The 21,241-nt window shown below is 38.0% G+C and overlaps 3 protein-coding genes and 1 pseudogene across 3 annotated transcripts; 2 read left to right on the forward strand and 2 right to left on the reverse strand.

The window, feature by feature from the left end:
- Positions 1 to 5,418: 5,418 nt before the first annotated feature.
- On the forward strand, positions 5,419 to 7,276 carry LOC104743976 (small ribosomal subunit protein eS7z). Its single transcript, XM_087486253.1, has 8 exons — positions 5,419 to 5,424; positions 5,505 to 5,624; positions 5,696 to 5,802; positions 6,025 to 6,097; positions 6,194 to 6,267; positions 6,364 to 6,487; positions 6,702 to 6,884; positions 6,976 to 7,276. Exons 1-8 carry the CDS (start codon positions 5,419 to 5,421, stop codon positions 7,093 to 7,095), a joined length of 807 nt encoding a protein of 268 aa, XP_087342379.1. The 3' UTR covers positions 7,096 to 7,276.
- A 1,684-nt stretch (positions 7,277 to 8,960) lies between these two features.
- Positions 8,961 to 9,669, reverse strand: LOC147928741 (uncharacterized). The gene is made up of 2 exons (XM_087486254.1): positions 9,489 to 9,669; positions 8,961 to 9,424 (listed from the first exon to the last, which is right to left on the reverse strand). Exons 1-2 carry the CDS (start codon positions 9,667 to 9,669, stop codon positions 8,961 to 8,963), a joined length of 645 nt encoding a protein of 214 aa, XP_087342380.1.
- An 8,790-nt stretch (positions 9,670 to 18,459) lies between these two features.
- On the forward strand, positions 18,460 to 19,707 carry LOC147928742 (uncharacterized; annotated as a pseudogene).
- A 444-nt stretch (positions 19,708 to 20,151) lies between these two features.
- LOC147928743 (uncharacterized protein At4g04775-like) lies at positions 20,152 to 21,241 on the reverse strand. The gene is made up of 5 exons (XM_087486255.1): positions 21,177 to 21,241; positions 21,057 to 21,075; positions 20,931 to 20,937; positions 20,332 to 20,519; positions 20,152 to 20,262 (listed from the first exon to the last, which is right to left on the reverse strand). Exons 1-5 carry the CDS (start codon positions 21,239 to 21,241, stop codon positions 20,152 to 20,154), a joined length of 390 nt encoding a protein of 129 aa, XP_087342381.1.

Raw genomic sequence — 21,241 nt, forward strand, 5'->3', positions numbered from 1 at the left:
CTACCGTCGCATTGTGTATATCTCATGCTGCCCACCTCCAAACATTATTATAGATTTAAAAGTGTTTAGGCCTTTTTTTTTGTAGCCTTTTTTCTCTCACAATATTTTTTTTTGGTAGTAAAAATGTTTTTGTTGGAAGTGTTTTGAGTTGTGGTTTCCATGGATCATGAACTTGCTATTTATAGGCTTACTAAAAATATTTTCTATGAATTTGCTAGGGAAATTTGCAAGGGATTTGCGAGGGATGTTTAAAATTTGCGAGGGATTTGCGAGGCTTTTACTGTTTTGCCGACATAACAGTTACACTCGGGGAAAACTTGGCTGCCGACATCATCGTCCCTTGCAACTCCCTCGCAAATTTGCTACGGAATTCGTCATCGATAATTCGTCGCAATATTGCGAGGAAGGTGCGAGTGTTTTGCGAGGAACATTAGCGGAGTCGCAAAACCGTAGTAACTTCCTCGCAAATTTGCGAGGGATTTTGCCATCGCAAATTTTGCGAGGAAGTTGCAAGTACCCTTGCATTCCTAGCAAACTACTCGTAACTCCGTCGCAAATTTGCGAGGGCGTTTTGCCGTCGCAGATTGCCGTCGCAAATCAACTGTTTTCTTGTAGTGTCTCAGCAGACAGCTCACTGTTATCTTGAGTCTTTTGCACAATAGTCTGAATAAGAAGCCCTATCAGATCTTCCATCGACAAGTCAGCCTCCTCCCCATCTGAGTCCGACTCAATCTTCTTGTCAATGTCTTCTTTCAACAACAAAACTTCATCTCCTTCATCTTCCTCAATGACTCCCAGCAGAGCCACAAAGTTGTTCAGAATTTCACCTTTGTTAACTTCTTCATCAGAATCACTCTCACTCCAAGTGATGTAGGACTTCTGATTATTTCCTTGGGAGGGGCAATCGTCTTGGTATGACCAAAACCCTTGCATCCATAGCATTGCAGGGAGTGCTTCCGTTTGTTGTCTTGACACTCAGCCTTGTAATGCCCATATCCTTCACACTCAGCACACTGGCGCTCTGACTTATCATTCTTCCTGAACCCCTTGTCAGAATCTGCACTTGCAAGTGATGTAGTTCCCTTTTGCTGACCTCTTTCCATCTTGCGAAAATACTTCTTAACCAACAGACCAACCTTTTATTCGTCTTCCTGAGATTCAACAAGTTTCTGTTCCTCTGCAGCTTTAAGAGCAAATGACTTAGCATTCATTTTCTCTTTCTTCTTTAATTGCATCTCAAACGTCTGCATCATCCCAACAACTTGATTGTACTTGAGTTCATCAGAATCAAGAGACACATCAATTGCAGACCTGTGCGGTTGAAACTTGTCAGGTAAACTTCTAAGGAATTTCTTGACCAGTTTCTTGTCCTTGTATCGTTTACCCAAAACGACAGACTCTTGAGCAATACCACTTAACCGGCTACTATAATCCGCCACAGATTCGGTTTCAGTCATTTGCAGATTCTCAAAGTCAGACGCACGATTGTCCAGCCTTGTGCGCCTAACTCTACAAGTTCTTTCAAAAGTGACGACCAGAATTTCCCACGCCTCTTTAGCTGACACACAACCTTGAACTTGGTTGAAGATATCTCTTGGCAGAGATTTGAAGATAACCGACAACGCCTGTGAATTGTGTTTGGCCTCAGCCTTTTCTTCAACTGTCCACTTCTTTCTGTGTTTTTGCACCAATTCACCACTTTATTCTTCTCAGTTGGATGAGACCAGCCGTCCTCCACTGCAAACCACGCTTCCATGTCAATGCTTGAGATGACCTGCTGGATCGAGACTTTCCAGTAACCGAAGCATTTCGGATCCAGTTTCAATGGCCCTTGTAAAGTAACAACCTCTAATGATTTCTCCATACCCTAGTCGCAAGATCTCACCTGTTGAAAAAGATATCAGACTTTTTATCAGGTGTCCGCTCTGATACCAATTGTTAAGGTATAGAGAACACAAACACACAAAAATCACACTTGGAACGCGCCAAGCAAACGCTTTTAATCAATCTTATAAAAACCCTGGTTTCTTACAAGACTTGAACCCAAAGCTCACTCTCCTATCTATCTAACACAACACCCTGTGTAGATCTAAAAGAGTATACCACAAACACACTCACCTTCAAGGCTTTTTGTATTTGCTGGAAGGTTTACAAAAACTCACAAACTTTATCCCACGAGTGCTAGCTCTTTTTGCGGCTAGCCCTCGCCTACTTATAACCCCACAAACGATCTCTAACCTAGATCTTTGTGTATCCTAACTAAAAAGAAATATTCCTTATCCCTAAGAAAATATCTTCCCTTATCTCTTCTTATCAAATATACTCTCAATATCTTCGAGTGTATCTTGATCTCTCCTTCCTTCCTTCTCCCGCACCTTGTCACCGCGTTCCACAATCTTTCTCCACATCAGCACGTCATGCCACATCATCATATTAGACCTCTGAGACATTTCACAACTTCCTGTTACCCTCAGAGCTCTGTTGCACTTTCAGTTATTGTTGGAAGTAAATTTTTTTAGAAGTGATGGAGAAAGTGTTTTGAGTATTTGAGAGAGTAGTTTAGAAAATAAAACTTTTATTACTTTGATTTTAACTTGGAACAACTTCACAACATCTTGGTTACAAATGAGAGTAGGAGGAGGTATTTATAGCCTCCATATTACAAAATATCTAGAATATTTTAATTCTTAATCTAGATTATTCTATAACAATATCTAGACTATAATAATATAATTATCTAGATAATTTTAATTAAATTTCTAAATTTTTATGTTTAAGGAGGTGATACATTTTTCTAGATCTTCTAGATATATTTTTTCTTCTTAAGGAGGTGGGGATCTTGATATTTCTAGAGATTACTCTAGAAAATGGGTTTAATTAACCTTGATTAAAAAATCAAGTTTAACTCTCAACACCCCCTCTTAAACTTGATTTTGCCACTCCAAGTAAGATCCTCATCTTGATAAAGTCTTCACGTTGAGAGGCTTGGTGAAAATATCAGCTACTTGATCATTTGTCTTCTTCTCTTTTAACTATGTAGCCTTGAGGTTGCTCAATGTAAACTTCTTCTTCAAGGTCTCCATTTAAGAAGGCTGACTTGACATCCATTTGATGTATTTTCCACTTGTTTTGAGCCGCCAATGAAATAATCAGTCGAACAGTTTCAAAACGAGCAACAAGAGCAAACACTTCATCGTAGTCGATTTCGGGTCTTTGGCTATATCATTTAGCCACCAATCTTGCCTTGTATCTTTCAACTTCCCCTTTAGAATTTTTCTTTGCTTTGTACACCCACTTCACACTGGTCGCATTGTGTCCATTTGGAAGTGAAGCTAACTCCCATGTATCATTCTTTTGTGTAGCCTTTATCTCTTCATCCATGGCATTTCTCCAAGTCTTTTTTTCAATAGCTTCTTGGAAGTTCAAGGGCTCGCACTCCGCAAATAAGAAAAATAAGGTAAGATTGTCTTGATTTTCGGTTACCTCGTAAAGTTCTTGTAGACTTCTAAAGCGTGGAGTCCTTTCGCTAGAACTTTCTTCTCCTTGAGAACTCGTTGGTGAAGTTGGTGGTGTAGTAGGCTCTTCTCTTGGTGGCTCCGAGTCATCTTCTTCAAAGTGTGGAAAGAAGTTATAATCTTCATCATTTGACTTCCATTCCCATTCTCCTTGTTCGTCGAACACGACATTTCGACTTATAATAGTCTTCCTCGTATCGAGATTGTAAAGCTTGTAGCCTTTCGAGTTGTTGTCATAACCAAGAGTTGGGATCTTCAAGCTCTGATACCACTTTGTTGGAAGTAAATTTTTTTAGAAGTGATGGAGAAAGTGTTTTGAGTATTTGAAAGAGTAGTTTAGAAAATAAAACTTTTATTACTTTGATTTTAACTTGGAACAACTTCACAACATCTTGGTTACAAATGAGAGTAGGAGGAGGTATTTATAGCCTCCATATTACAAAATATCTAGAATATTTTAATTCTTAATATAGTTTATTCTATAACAATATCTAGACTATAATAATATAATTATCTAGATAATTATAATTAAATATCTAAATTTTTATGTTTAAGGAGGTGATACATTTTTCTAGATCTTCTAGATATATTTTTTCTTCTTAAGGAGGTGGGGATCTTGATATTTCTAGAGATTACTCTAGAACATGGGTTTAATTAAGGGGTTGTTTGCATATTAGTACATTTTTGAAACTTAATTGGCAAACTAATATATTTACTATTCAAAATTGGAAAAATAGGTGTTGTGTAATAGAGAATGTGTGAGATAGAAAAGATGGTGGGACATAGGCTTGAGTGAGAAGATTACCAAAAGGGGTATGTGTGTGTGGGTGAGAAATAAAGTTTTTTTTCTTTAATCATACATATTCAAATAATTGTTAATATATTTTTTTTTAGAAATTTTTTTGGATACAAAAAAATCTATATTTTTTCTTTACAATTTGATATAAATTTTATTTAATAATTTTAAAATATATTATATACATCTTTTGTATTCGTACACCTTATTTTGTGTACAGATATCTATACACTTTATTAAGTGTATAGACACATATTAAGTGTACAAATGTAATTTGTATAAAATCATTGTAATACAAATATCTGAAAACCTAAGAATTAAACAAATTACACAAATTACATCGGGTATAAAATTTGTAAAAAATATTTAACATTATCAAATAAAATTATCAAACAAAATGCATATCAAATTATAAAGAAAAAATATAGATTTTTATACATTTTTAAAATTTTAGAAAACAAATTTTAATTAGCCAGCATTTTTGTTTTAAGATTGTAGAGCATATTTAAAAAAAAAAAAACTCAATGGCATATGTTGTAAATATGAAATGTTGATGATGGTTGAAAAGTCTTGTGAACAGTACAAAACAGTAAAAATGTGGAATTTGCTAATTGTAAATAGTGATTGTACTACTTTTACAATTATGTTTTGAAAACTGTCTAAAATGTCAAATATCTCTTTAATTAACCTTGATTAAAAAATCAAGTTTAACTCTCAACAGTTATTCCCCTTTGAAGTCTTGGATTCTGTTAGGGAATCTAAACAGAAGAAGAAGAAAAGATCTGATACACCGGAGGAGGATGATGAAGAGCAAGATCTTCAATATAGATCACCCATATTTTTAGTTGGTTTAGGTGGATAAATGATGGTTGGGTTAGTAAATACTGAAAATTACTAAGCGTGCGTAGTAAAGTATTTTGTGCTGTTTTTATAGATTAAAAAAAAAAAAGTTTATAAATTATCGTAGAAACGGGGGGCTTTTCAGCAATTGATTCCCGCCGCTTCAAAACCAACCCGAAAAGATTGAAGAAAGCTTTTGCAGAAATCAATGAAGTCCCTCCTAAGGCGGAAGAGATAATTGATAGAAGTCACTTTTTGATGTCCAAGATGAAGGTATCTTCTTCTCCTTCTGTTAACTTGTAGAAATTGTGATCTCTTAATTTTGTAACATCTAACAAGGTTCTTTCATGCAGCTTGCCCGACTTGCGAAAATGATTGGATTAGGTAATCCAAGTCGGGAGTTGCGCGCTTCCGACGTGAATATTAGTGCTATCAAGCGCCTTGAACGCGTCATGTCAATACATGAGAGTGAAGTTCTTATATAAGCGTATAATTCTTATATAAGCGTGTAGAAGGAGATCCAAATATCTCTGTTTGTTTGCAGGAGCCGGATGAGTTGAATAGCTGTGTGGATGGTCAATTCCATCCCGTTGTTTATTTTTTGAAAAATGTACCACGTGTTGCGGAAGTAGACATTGCTGATGCTGATGTGTAAGAAATTCTTAGTTTATGTTCTCTTTTTTCTTCTGTCTTCACTATGACTCAATATAAAATAAATACTACACATCAATACAGAACATAAACGATGGACTTTGCAATGAAGTCTCTATTTTTTTTTTTTTTTTAGCTTCCGTGATTTGTCTTGATTGTGTTTTTGTCTACTGTAATGTTACTGTTTCTCAGCGCTCTGATTAATGTTTTGTGAGGTTACAGTTTTTCGGCTCAGCATAAGATTCACAAGGAAAAGGGTGTGGAGCTTTCTGAATTGGATGAGCAAGTTGCTCAGGTTTTTGATCTTTATCCTTTGTATATTGGATTTAGGTTGCACTTAGAGAGATCTTTAAAGTTGTAGAGTTTCTAATATCTCTGTTTATTTTCTTAGGCTTTCTTTGATTTGGAGAATACCAACCAAGAACTGAAAAGTGAGTTGAAGGATTTGTACGTCAACTCGGCAGTGTGAGTGAATAATTAGTTTGTTTATGATTGTGTTGTTACCCTAGATATAAGAAAACAACTGAAAGTTCAGTCTCTTTTCTTTTTCTTTTTTTGTAGTCAAGTTGATATATCCGGAGGACGCAAGGCAATTGTTATCAATGTTCCTTACAGATTGAGAAAAGCTTACCGGAAAATCCATGTTAGGCTTGTTCGTGAACTTGAGAAGAAGTTCAGTGGGAAGGTGATTTTCTTACTTGTTCTTGCTCCTCGATTTGCATTTGTTTGATTATTAAATGTTTGGGGGAACTTTAGCTGTCTTAAGTATGGACTATTGGTCTCTTTGGGTTATGTACTTGAGAAAATAAGCTTTTCTATGTTTCAGTTACCGGTTTTAGAGTCAATGCACAACTGGTTAGCTTTTTGGTGATATCTTTGTCTCTCTTCCATATGCTTAGGTTGTGATCCTCATTGCTACAAGGAGGATTGTGAGACCGCCTAAGAAGGGCTCAGCTGCAAAGAGACCACGCAACCGTACTTTGACCTCAGTCCATAATGGCATTCTTGATGATGTTGTCTTACCTGCTGAGATTGTTGGGAAACGTACTAAGACCAGACTCGACGGTACCAAAATCATGAAGGTGAGTAGAATCCAAAGGCCAATATTATCCAAGAGGATGCTGCTGACGTTCTGTTAATTTAATATACGGAATTTGTGTGTGTTTTAAAAAGGTATTCTTGGAGCCAAAGGAAAGAAACAACACAGAGTACAAGCTTGAGGCTTTCTATGCGGTTTACAAGAAACTCACTGGTAAAGATGTCGTTTTCGAGTTTCCCATTACTGAGGCCTAAAGAGATGAAATCAAAACTTAGAGAAAGAATCTGTTGTGGTCCTTTTTTTGGTCTACTTTCAGACATTGGTTTTTTATTCTGAAAATGTGTACACTCTTCGGATTAATTATGAGTTTGATGGGAACGTCAAAATTATAGCTGTCCTTGTTGGTGTTTCTATGTTTATAACAGAGTTGTCTTCTTGGTGGGTTGAAACTGTAGAGCATCTATCTGCGTAGTGCTTTTGCACTCTAGCATCTTCGGCCTTTTATTTTAGTAGAATACACAATACAGTAGACTAGATAGAGTTTGTAGACCATCAATCCTTTGCACTAGCTCTTTTTGCCAGCGGTGATATCGATGTAGATGTGTTCTTCAGCGAAGGGGTTATTTATCACCATGCTCCCTCTTGATATAGAACAGAGCTTTGCCAAGACATTCCTTTAATTTTATTCCAACTGTTTTAATATATACTAGAGTATATATAGGATATGAAAATTGTATCTTTATGGTATACAAATGTGTATTTGATAAAGAAGAATCCACATTAGCACATTTGCAAATTTGAGAATATAGGATTGGCTGAGAATATAAGACTAAAAAAGATCTACATGATTCCAATAAGTGTACGACCAACCTAAGAGTATAAACAAATGATTAGTTGCAAACTATATGATATTTGAGTATTGTGGGAGCCAAACCTCACACCCAATGACCTTAGTGGTCAGAAACGAGTTGAGAACTACTCCCACCACGGTTCGAGCCTTACATTGGTACCCAATTAAATTGGCTTCTGTCGAGCATCATGCCTTGAGGTCCTTCTCGTCGGAGCACCTAGTGGAATGCAATCTTTCCCAGTGTGGTTCTGGTGTTTTCAAAGACTTCACGTAAAACTAAATCACCCTCGTTGAAACGCCGCTGGCGAACAATCTTGTTATAATATTGAGTCGCTGCATTCTGGTAGTGTTGAATCCGGATCAGAGCTTGATCGCGCAGTTCTTCGGCAAAGTTGATCTGATCGGTCAGCATATCGTTATTAAGGTCGGGATTGTCGACCATCATGGTGCGGCGAAGTATCGGGACGCCTGCTTTTGCTGGGGCGAGTGCCTCGATCCCATATGCCAGAGAGAAAGAGGATTGTCCCGTAGATCACCGCGGGGTTGTGCGGTAGGACCATAGTACGCCATCAAGGTGATCTGTCCATGCTCCCTTCTTTCGCCCAAGTCGCTTCTTTAATCCATTGACTTATTCCTGGCCTCGGCTTGACCGTTCCCTTGAGGGCATCGAGGGGTCGAGGTACTCAGACGAATTTGCCATTTGCTCAAGAAACGCCTGGTGATGAGCGAAGTGAATTGCGTGCCGTTATCGGTGACAATCTCGTAAGGGAGTCCGTGACGACATATAATGTTTTTCCATATGAAGTTGGTTACGTCTAGGGACTGGACTTTTGTGAAAGACTCCGCTTCTACCCATTTGGTAAAGTAATCGGTTAGTACGAGGATGAATTTCTTGGATTTCGATGCCGGCAGGGGCCCTACGAGGTCCATGGCCCAGTGCATGAAAGGATACAGGGCAGTTACGGTATTCAGTAGTTCGGGCGGAACATGCCGCATTGGCCCATGACGCTGGCAGGCTTCACATTTCGTCGAAAAGGCCTTGCAGTCGGCTACCATGGTTGGCCAGTAATGACCATCCTTCTTGATTTTTAAAGCAAGTGCCCGTCCACCGGAGTGATTACCACCCTCACCTTCGTGTACTTCCATCATGATTCGTTCGGCTTCTTCGCGACTGATGCAGGTAAGGAATACCCCGGACGAACTACGGCGGTATAAATTCCCATCCAAAAGGATGTACTTGGCGCTTCGCGCTTTTAGACGCCGAGCTGCTCAGCGATCTGGCGGGACGACTCCTTCAGAGATATACAGCTTAATCTCAATTTGCCAATCATCGGGTGGCTTCGTGACGTCTGTCAAGCCCTCTATTGGTTCGTCTACTTCCATTGGAACCGAATCGTCGTTGATGACTGAGATCAGGCTGACTAGATCAATGCTAGATGCTTCAATGCATTCGACTAGAATGGTACGCCGTAAATCAGGATCCGAACTATTTGCCAAGGCTGCGAGGGTGTCGGCTGATGCGTTCTCGTCCCTCAGAACCTTTGTCAGAGAAAAAGAGGTAAATTCCCCAGACAGTGTCCTGACCAATTGACGGTATGCTCCCATTCGCTTGTTCTTGGCGTCGAACTCACCATTGAACTGGCTAACTACTAATTGAGAATCGCAGAAAACTTGCAAATGCGTCACCCCGAATCCTCGCGCTAAACGGAGCCCCGCGAGAATGGCTTTGTACTCTGTTTCGTTATTGGACGCTTTAAAATTGAGCTTCAATGCTTGCTCGACGAATGAGTCCTACACCGGATCCCTGATGAGATGATGAGCCATCGACGAGCATCATCCAATGTTCCTGTTTGGGGGTAGGGTCCCCGAGGTCAGGGGATAGCTCGGTGATGAAATAGGCCAAAACTTGCGACTTCAAACTCGAACGAGAGCGGTATTCGATATCATATTCGCTCAACTCGAACGCCCACTTCGCCATTCGTCCAGACTAGAGAGGGCTATGGAGGATAGTTCGGAGTGGCTGATCGGTAAACACGATGACGGAGTGCGACTGGAAATAAGGTCGGAGTTTACGCGCAGCAGTAATCACGGCTAGGGCCAGCTTCTCCAGCTTGGGGGTATCGAGACTCCTGAGACGTACAGATACAATGTCTCGCCATCCTCTGGCTTAACCAGCACTAAGTGACTGGTGAGATACTCCTTTAGCTCCCGGAACGCGTACTCGCAATCTTTGTCCCAATGAAAATCTTTGTTTGCTCGGAGAAGTTGGTAGAAAGGAAGGCATTTGTCGGTTAACTAAACGAATAATATGATTAACTAAACAAATAATATGATTACCACCGTTAGATCGACCACCTTGCCATCCTCCGCGGTGACCTCTGCCTCCGCGGATGCTTTTGGGCTGAAATACGGCTTCGGTTTCGCTAGAAAGGTACTTTCCATATAGGTAGTTCCTTAGATGGACGCACTCGTGCGTGGAGGGGCCGGCTATCACGTGGACGCACTCGCAGTATAACTCCTTCAGATCGGATGGTTGCTTGTTTTGACCATCTACCTCTGCATGGACGACGCCCTTCTTTTGATCCTGAGGGTCGTGATGCTTTCGGGGCTCATGGTGTTCGTCCCGGTTCTTCCAATTGGGCGTCCTCATCGTCCACGAGTGCAAATTGGGAGGCTCGATGTAGCGCGTCATCGAGGTCTTTAGGCTCTCGGATGTTGAGGTCCTTCCGCAAGGGTGATTCGGGAAGAAGACCCTTCCTAAAGGCAGTGATCGCGGCATCTTCTGGGACGGAAACGGTCGCCAATTTTTCTTTAAACCTGCCCAAGAAACTTCCAATGGGCTCACTGGGTTCTTGGGCCATTTCCCAGAGATCCGAACTCGTCACACCTCGCTCGATGAAGATCCGATAATGCTTGAGAAAGGCCGTTGACAATTGGTTGAAGTTGTCAATCGAGTTTGGCTCGAGCCTTGTAAACCAAGTTAAGGCGGGGCCGGAAAGACAATCGACAAACAGCTGGCAGCATCCGATATCCCTCTGTTCGTCAGTGAATCGCGCCTTGGCTACAGTTGCCATGAAGGATGTCATGAAGAGGACTGGATCCTTATCCCCGAGGTAAGTTGGGAGCTTCTGCTTGACGTTCGGTATGGCGGCTTGTAGAATCCGCTGAGTGAAGGGGGTTCCCCGAGTGACCTCGATAATCCTGTCGATCTCTGGAGCTGTGCTGATAGCCCGGTGGAGGAGCGAGCTCATGCCGCAAATCTGTGACTGGATCTCCTCGATCTCGAGGCAAGCTCCTGTGTTTGTTGAGGGAGCGGTCGGGATAACCGGGGTTTGTTGAGGGAGCAATCTCGATGGCCGGAGGCTCAACGTTTCCTGTGGGAGGAAGGTCCTTCGCTCCGATTGGTTGACCGTCGGTATGTCTGAGAAATCGAGACGACGGGTAAGATTGTCTGTCCCGAGTACAGGCGACTGCCCCGCAGAGACTGGTAACGGGGATGGGGTCATCTATGTTACGAATGCATCGACTCTGCGATTGGTGTCGGAGATCATCTGGTAAATCTTTTTTGTCATGGTGCCGAACAAGATCTTGAAATCTTCCATAGAGACGACCTGCAGGTTTTGGACCGCTATTGTAGTACGATCAGGGGGATTCTCGGTTTGGCCCCCGTGTTGTTGCTCTGTGGCGCGCATCGTTTCCCCGCTCAAGGGTGGTTCGTCTGAATGCTCCGTATCGAGGTGGACTGGTTGTTCGCGTGTTCGCCCTATTCCCTGGCTGGGATCCCCTTCAGATCTGACCTCAGCTGGGAGTTCGGGGCAGTTATTGGTTGGGTTGATCGACGTAGCGATGCTACGACGAACGTAAACGGCTGTCGTTTGCGTGGTTGGAGCGTCACTTTGTGCTTCAGTGTCACCCCGAGGAGGTGCTACGCCCGTGACATCGGGCACACTTGAAGAGGTGCGGTTTGCGCCGATGATGTCGTTGCTGGTGATTGGAGACATTGTCGTAGGCTTGAAGGGAACTTTTCGGTCGAGCTACTTTGAGAGATTAACTTGTAAAGACGATTTTTCGTCCCCACAGGCGGCACCAATTGTTGAATCTAGAATTCACACAATGAATTTGTTTGAGTGGGGAACAAATTCACTTAAGATCTCTCTCAAAGAATCCGATCAAAACTAGAAATTAAAAGAGGATTTAGATCTCTTGAGGAAGATGGTAGGGTTTCTCTCAAGAACGATGAAGAATTATGGTTTTTTGTCTTGATTATTTGATGTTTACAATGAAGGAGCTTCTCCCTCTTTATACTTTCTCTAGATTACAAACAATATTAACTTTCCCTATCATTCGAACTAAAATAAAGAAAGTTGCTTCTTCTCTTCAAATCGGCCACCAGACGAATTGGGAAGTCGGCTTATCTTCGGGCTGGACCACATTCTTCCGAACAGGCCTCAAATAAACATTAAGTGGATTTTAACCGGATTCCCGGTTAATCAATTGAATTGTTTTTCCGGTTTAGATCGGTATGTTGGGGTGCTAAATCCGGCACCAACAAAACTCAAAAACAAGTGTTTAGGGAGAAAAATGTGTATATTATCAATCTTTTGTCTTGAGAATCGAATGTCCCACCATGGTTACAATGATAAATATTTATACTACAAGGTGTTATTGACTCTCGATCGTTACAATTGTCCTATTGATGCTGATGTGAGAAAGTGGTTAGCGTATGCGGTTGATCGCAGGGTTCGTGAAATATGGTTTCAGCTCATGTGGTCGGCAGAGCCAATTTAGCTTGCCCAAAAGCGTTTACACATGTGATACGCACGCTTGTGTCTCTCGGTCTTTTTGACAAGGTTTTTGTAGATGTTTCTTCTCCGGTATGCCTCCCATCCCTCAAACATCTATGTGTGTGTTGCGACATGGCCAAGACAACGTGACAAAGTTTAGTGTAAAAGTGCCATCTTTAGTGACCTTAAAGTACTCTAATGTGGAACCAAAATTAGAGGATATTGAAGGATCTTTGGCCGTAGATTCAGCAAATTTAAAGGAGGAACTCACTATCATAGATATTCCAACAAAGTCATGCTCGATTGAGAACAAACCTCGCCTTGATAAAGCAGTTATCTACTTTTATAAGTAACCTGATGAAAAATTTATGAATCCTCTTTCCTCGGTCAGATATCTCGAGATATTTCTAGACCTTGCAGCGGTACTATATGCCTCACTTTTTTTTTTGTATATTTAATAAAATTTATTGTTATAATCACATTTCCAGCAGTTTACTTATGTGTTGTTGTTGTGTTAATTCATTGCAGGTTCCGAGTTGTCATGACATTTACTTCTCACAGCTTATAAAGTGTAAGATACGTCCTTGTAATTTAGACTGATTTGAGCCATTGGTGTCTTTGCTTCACAATTCTGGTGTCTTTGCTTCACAATTTTCCTGAACTAAAAGTTCTTCTCATCGCCAGGTGCCTGCATGCATTTACTAAAAAGGTAAAAACTTCCAAAATTAGCAAACATGCATGTTAGTTACATTCCTTGATGCTAATTGTTGCTTCACTCACAGGTATGTTGTATGAGTGAACCATTCATGTGCTCATAGCGTAAGTAAGTATAAAACCAAGATGGTATATAATAGAGATAATAAAAGAAAGAAAGTTTTCTTCTAATCCAGTCTTTGCAAGGAAGTCAGCAACTTTGTTGCTCTCTCTTGATATCCAGCTAATCTTGATCATTTCAAATCTTTTAATCCATTTCATTACTTCTCGGATTCTATTATAGGCTGCAAAGTTCATATGGGTTCCGTTGAAAAGATTTACCACCTCTTTGCTGTCTGTTTCCAAGTGTATTCGTTAAAGCTCAATACTGCTAGCATGGTTCATTGCTAAGACCATAGCCTAAAACTCACTTTCTAAAGAGTTATTTGTTTGTCCCAATAGCTTGTCCAGATCCCATGTTAAGATAGCTAAAATTTGAAATTCTAAACTTCCCTAAAAATTTGCTATCATTCATTTCTATTTACTTAAAAAAATCCTCTTTGTTTTCCATATCGATCAAATACCCTAGAATTGTTATAGGGAAGTTTAGAATTTCAAAATTATATATCGATGAAATACTTCACTCGTATTATCATCCATAAACTTCCATCCCTATTATGGGACAATGAAGTAGTTTGCACCACTGGGAAAGAAGTCTGTCACATTGTCACCCAAGATTCACCTCAAGGAGGAGTGAGAGTTGCAACATTTTTGCTTTAAATTCTAATGTTCTCTAAAAATTTGCTATCATTCATTTCTATTTACTTCAAAAATCCTTATTTGTTTACATATCTTAGATATTGTACTTCCTTTACAAGATTTTCTATACTCGATCAATCAAATACCATAGACATCTAAATTATAGATATTGAAGTCCAGTAGAGGTTGTTAACTCATAATTCAATTATCTCATTTCAAAGCAAACACTATCTTCTCCTTGTTAAAGGCTCAATTGTCTCGCGCTGTACTTGAAGGTCCTCTGTACCTAGAAAACAAAAGTGTGATAACCCTTATTATTTAAGAGAACCTGCCGTATGCAAAGACTCACTATAAGCTTTGTTTTATAGGGTACAAATATTTACGCTTCCTATTTCCAAAAATCTCTAAACTTGCTTTATTTGCTTATATAAGAGAAGTGAAACATCTCAAGCCAATTTAAAAGTCCATGTGTACATCCTGCATACCTTGTAAAACGATCGCACCCAGATTCCCAACTCGCACATGAGTTACAGGAAACGATCTCACCAGAACCTCATAATTTTGACGAGTCAACCAGCATCAGTCCTTCTTAAAAAAACTTGCAAATAACTCATACTTCGCAGCTACCACTCAGAGTCAATAACATCACATTTTCTAACGAATGTCAGACTCGGCGCCGGCGAGCCTCCAAAGTCGGTTCCTCCATATTGCCTTTATCTCCAACCTTCTTTCAGTTTCTTTCTCCTCTCAAGCTCTGGTCACTATGCTCTGTTCTCCCTCCACCAAAGAAGCTTCCCACATCCATGAGAGGACTGTACAGAACCACTCGTGGTCCACCGCCTCCGCCACAACACGTTCTCCCTCTCCTTCCAACAACACTCTCTCTCTCTCTCTTTCCTCCCCACAACTCACGACTTTCTCTTTTCTAAATTGAAGTGAAGCCGATTTAATGACTTTTCTGCTATAACTTATTGGAAACAAATCTTATTGGTTTAGCTAATTTCTCTTCGGCCATAATCTAATTTCTCTTCCGCCAATGAACATAAATGAGCCGATTTCTTATTTTAGCTAATTTGAACGGTTTTCTCTTTTCTAAACCAATAGTTAATTAAACCAATCAAGGTAATAAACCAATTCAAATTAAATCGGCTTCACTTTAATTCTCGACATCAACTCAAATCTTCTATTATCGCGGGACATGAGTGTTACACCTGGAAGATTCTAAACATTTGGAAGATAACACGTCTATGCTTGGTACCATTATCAGTTCCATCATAAGTGATTCTTGAATTTGTAAGTTTCAAATTTAACTTAAGACTTGTTTTAATTTAACGATTTCCTGCTTTTTTTTTTCTTTTTTTTCTTTGTTTTTTTTAAAGAATTTTTAGTGTATTGAAAATATCTTTATCTTTAACAAAAAATAAATTTCACTTTTTTTTTTGGTGCATTGTTAAACAGTGTGTAGCCAGATTTCTTCCTAGATTGAAACTTGGCAATAACGATGATCTTAATTTCTCTTTCAGAACGTAAGATTGAATAAACATGTCTTGTATTATATATATATATATATATTTATTAAAATTAGAAATGTTATAATAACAAATAATTACGTCTACACCGAGTTGAAACCAAATCAAGTACCTAAGTGGTATGAATCCAAACTATATAAATATATATAAACATTACCCTGCATATATATGTCCAGTTGCGAACTATTTTTTATAAAATATGAGACATAAATTTTGGATAATGGGTTAGAAAAAAAAAATGGTAGTTATATTTATTTATCAAAATCGTAGTAATCTGAATAAAGATCAACACATAGATTATGTTATTTATAATTAAAATTATAATCCAATAGAAAATAGCAGGTAAAACACCCGCACGAGCAAAAAAAAAAACAATTATTAAAACTATTTTGATAAAACTACATGAAGAGAAATAAAGATAACATGATGAGATTACAAAATTGAAATAGTTTTATTCAGCTTCAACATTCAAAAGTCAAATAACGGATAAGATGCAAGAACATGAAATATAAAAAGCTATATTCATTTTCAACATACCTATTTATTTCAAATATCAAGACATGAAATAACATGTACGGAGAGGAAACGAGTAATTCGGAAAATGAAAAATATTATCTAAACTATTCTCAATAAAATAAGAGATAAAAATTAATGTCTCGCGATAGACATTAAGACATATCATCTTTCTTTTCATAAATTTTTTAAGTAATTGTATTTATTTATAACATAAATAAATTTGATATTCTTTTTCATCTAAACCAAATTAACAACATACCTAATACTAAACTGGTAAGAGTTTGAATTATGAATGTTAATAACGTTATTAAAAAAGTATGTTTATAAATATACCCATACATAATATAATTCTAATAGTAAACTTAATTTTTGAATTCATTTTAACGTTTAACATTACATTTATGGTCCAAATTTAATAATTAAACATTAAGTTTCTACTTAAAACATTTTATATAAAAAGGTTATGTATCATTCTAATTATGTGATATACCAACATGTTATTGGCTATCAAGATTGATATTGAACTATATGTTTTTTTTTCATCTTACATCATCGTCACATGGCTGATTGCCCACCAACATGGTTATAGTTTTGCACAACTATTCATATACAACTGCATCTAAAATTACTGAATACACATCATAATTATGCTCAAACTCTTCATATGGATGGTAAAAACTATAAAGGTTATGTGATGGAGCCAGCAGCGATGCAGAGCTCGGATCCAACTTCCATGGCCTTAAATCACTACGTGGTTAGCCACATCTTTACCCAATATCTCTCGGAGGTTCATCCATGTAATCTGTGGACATCTTGTAATTCAAACAAAGGACTTGTTTATAGCTTATCCTGCTTCTTTGCTCCCATCTCTCCCTACCTTCTTCAAGTTCATACAATTCCAAATGCTGCTCAGCTATGCGTGTCAATATCTTCAGTACAAGTTTCCTCACCATCGGTGGTACTATTGATACCTGTTGTTATGAACCAAAGAGAGAGCCAGGAGAAGGAGCCAAACGATATAGCTATCAAACCTTCACTTATTTTAATATCAAAAGTTTGCATCACAATGAACTTGGTAGCTTACCCCTTAATCTTCAAGATTGTTGGTACTTCCTGTAACTCGAGCGTGCCATATTCATGCATTGCTGAAAAATAAGATTTAATTTAGACATATGTATAGATAAACAAGAATAATTTAACAACCCTAAATTACTAAGAGATAATTATAATTATTTTAACGTTGATTATATATATCATATGCAGATACGAAAAACAAATTCGTAAATATAATTATCAACAAAAAAATAATAACCGTTACACGGTCAGGGCCCTGCCTTTGGGTAAGAAAAAAGGCATTTGCCTTAGGCCCCCAAAATATATAGTTTTTGTGTGTATTTTTGGAATCTCAATTCTGGAAAATATGATGTATTATTATGGTTTAAGAATCTTTTTATTTCCTAAACAACCCATGTATGACTCATTTAAATATATTTATTTATAAAAATATACAAAAAGAAAAACAAAACCTTAAATTGTGAAAGATCGAGTAAGGTCGTGAAACAGAAGGAAAAAAGATTAAGAGAAGTTGGTAAAATAGTTTATTGAGAAAGAAAAACGATTATGTTTAAGGTTTTTTTAGATATATTTGTTTTTTCAAAAATTTATATTTTTGAATTTTTGATATTTATTTTATTATACTTTTGAATTTTAATATTTATTTATTTTTTCATAAAATATATTAAAAGAACCTCTAATGTTAAGTTCGCCTTAAGTCCTGATAGACCTGAGCACGACACTGCACACGGTTATACAAGCCAGTAGCCTAACCTCACACAAAAATAACTCAAGCAGTGTTCATGCTTCTAATGATTTAGTATGCGAATCAAATCAGCAACAATATTATCAGACAGCAAGCAATTACGAGAATTAAATTCTCAAACCATCAAATAAACTATGAAACTATAACCAAAACATGAATCAAGGAAGTACGAAAGATTGAACCAAAATATATAAGCGAATCACACGTTAAAATGTATATCAAGGGAAAATCGGTATTTTCATACCCCAGCTAAGGGGTATGTTGAATTCATACACCAGATATAACACTGAGTAAATCCATACACAAAGTTTAGTAAAATTTAAATTGGCTGCACCAACTCGACAAATGGTGCAAGAACATGCACAAGCCGTAACGGTGTTATCTGACCGTTAACAGCTGCTTACGTGGATGCCACGTAATAAACGACGTCGTATTGAGATACGAAAGAAAGAGCTTCTTTTGTCCAAAACGACGTCGTTTCCATTGTCTTCTTCCTAAGCCATCTACTTCTTCTTTCCCGACTCGAGTTATGTTTCTCAATCCCGACTCATGTTTCTTCTCTTCTTTTCACCAATAAATCAAAATCAATTGGTCAATTGATTCAATTAGCAATGATTGTCGTCCGTGGAGAGTGTATAAAGTGTTGTTAACCGTATTGTCATCGAAAAATGAGGTAATTTTAATTCAATTTTTAGGGTTTTTATAATTTAGGGATTTTCTTAATTGAGATACTTAGGAGTGTTTATTTAGAAAACCCGATGGATTTTGCGTGTAATTGTGTAGTTTAGATGAGATTGATGTGTGTTCTTAAGTTTGGAACTAGTTTAGCTCTTACAAAAATATCATGAACACCAAGTGTTTGATAATATGTGTAAACGAAATGAATAACCCTCTAATTCTTTTAAGTTTTTTTTTTCAGCTCCGATGAGGATGTCATATTCCAATGCCACAATGGTGGATAGTTTGGAGTTGTTGATGGGAAAAAAATTACTTATGTTGGAGGATCGGCTCTAACCCTTGAAAGCAAACCAGAAAGTGTTGTGACTAATCTGATGGCGGCATTGGACGATCCTCTTTATGGGCAGAAAATCTGGTATAAGTATCCATTTGAAGATTTTTCAGAGCTGAAGTTAATAAATGAAGGTGAGAATTTTCAGAAAATGTGTACAACTGCGGTTTGGGTTAAGTCGATAGAAATCTTTCTAGAGAAAGAGCAGCATGAGCTTCTTGAAGCTGGTTCTCATGGTGATGATAGAGATGGTGCTCATAGTGATAGAGATTGTTCTGTTGGCGATGATAGAGATGGTGCTCATAGTGATAGAGATGGTTCTCATGGTGATGATAGAGATGCTCGTAGGGTATTTGTTGACATGGAAGATCGAGTGGAGGAGAACTTAGCAGGTTTTGTTGACGAAGAAGAGCATGATAATGATGAGGATACTCCTCCTAACTCAGATTGCGAGGACGTTGAAAGAAGATATATGAGGTGCACAAAAGGTAGTGGAGAAATAAAATTAGAGCAAGTCTTTGATAGTATAGGTGAGTTTAAAGAAGCTGTGGTTGACTATGCTCTTAAGAATGGAGAGAATATAAAGTTTACAAGATGGGGTTCAGAGAAGTCAAAAGGAAAAGAAGAACAAGAACAACCGGAGAAGAGAATCAAAGTTTCAAAAGCTGGACGAGATAGTCGTTGTGGCCGGTGTAGTACCGTCGTTCATAATACTAGAAGTTGTCCGGCTCTGGGAGTTGTTGGTAGAAGGTGGAAGAAGAAGAAAACTGGTGAAGAACCAAGCCAAGGACAAAGCCAAGAACCAAGCCAAGGACAAAGCCAAAGACAAAGCCAAGGACTTAGTCAAACACCAACCCAAAGACTTAGTCAAACACCAACCCAAGGACCAAGCCATGGAATGGAATGAATGAACTGAATAGAAGGAAGGGACGAATGGAAGTTAGTTTTTTGTTTTTGTCCGATGAGATTGAAAGTTTTTGTGGTAATCTCATGGTAGTTTATGGTTGTAGTTCGGTGAATTTCAAGTTTTTGTTGTACTCAAAACATGGCTTCTATTTTTCATCTAATCAAAACTTATTGAAGTTTTATGTTAATCTTAACATAGTTAACAACAAAAACACTTAACAACTCCATGATTACATGCTTAATCACAACAAAAACACTTAACAACACATTACACAAATATTACATAGTAGACAAAAGCCACAACTAAACCACCACAAACAATCATGTTCTTGAAGCTTCTTAGCTCTTGAATCTCTTTCTCACAAGAACTCACCACACCTTTGAGCTCTACAATATCTTTTTCACATCTTTCTGCGATTTATTTGATAGCTTCTACCTCATCTAATCACTTTGCTAAGCTTCCCACTTCTCTTTCTATTTTGTCAACTACACTTTCAACCTCTTCCATCTCCTCAACCATGCTTATGTCGGTCCACTTAAACAAATGATTCGGATTCTAATACAAAAATACACATTATGAGAAGGTTATGAGAACAATTTTCATATGACCAACTATATTGATTACCTTGTCGGATCCATTAGGACAACAATGAAAGGGTCTTCCAGGATTTTTCATTGTGTTTGAAGTTCTCATTACAGAGAATCGACCACATCTACATTTTTGTGGGATTCCTCTTCCAATGACATTGACTCTGTCGCTGCTCACTCCTTCACCAAATAACGGATTCAGCAATTCACAATCAAATAATATTTCTATCAAAATACACAAAGACAAGGAAACTAAACACATTATGTTCTCAATTACTCACTTGAAGAAGCTGATGATGAAGACAACTTAATCGATTTCGCCCAAAAACCCTAAATGTTCTAAAAATCCCCAAATCAATTGAACAAACTTTCTCTCGACTCGTGAAAGAAGTAAAAAGGAAGAAGACAATGGAAACGACGTCGTTTTGGACAAAAGAAGCTCTTTCTTTCGTATCTCAATACAACGTCGTTTATTATGTGGCATCCACGTAAGCAGTTGTTAACGGTCAGATAACACTGTCACAGCTTATGCATGTTCTTACACCGTTTGTCGAGTTGGTGCAGCCAATTTGAATTTTACTAAACTTTGTGTATGGATTTACTCAGTGTTATAGCTGGTATATGAATTCAACATACCCCTTAGCTGGGGTATGAAAATACAGATTTTGCGTATATCAAGCTAACGAGAGCAAACTTATATAAAACACCTAATCATATGCCACTATCTATTTTTTCTTAATCATTAACGACTCGGTAATGAACGAGAGCAAACCGGCGATACCTACAACAATATAGAAAAAAGAAATTGTTAAAATAAAGAAAAAAATATTATATATATGATTTTTCTAAAGTAAAAATATGATCTTTATATACATACTATACCTTCCCAATAGGCGGTAAACTCTTTTAATATAATTGTCATTGAGTAAATCAATAGACTCCGTCAT

This window comes from Camelina sativa, chromosome 14, assembly GCF_030686135.1.
Source record: "Camelina sativa cultivar CO46 ecotype springtype chromosome 14, ASM3068613v1".
Taxonomy (NCBI): domain Eukaryota; kingdom Viridiplantae; phylum Streptophyta; class Magnoliopsida; order Brassicales; family Brassicaceae; genus Camelina; species Camelina sativa.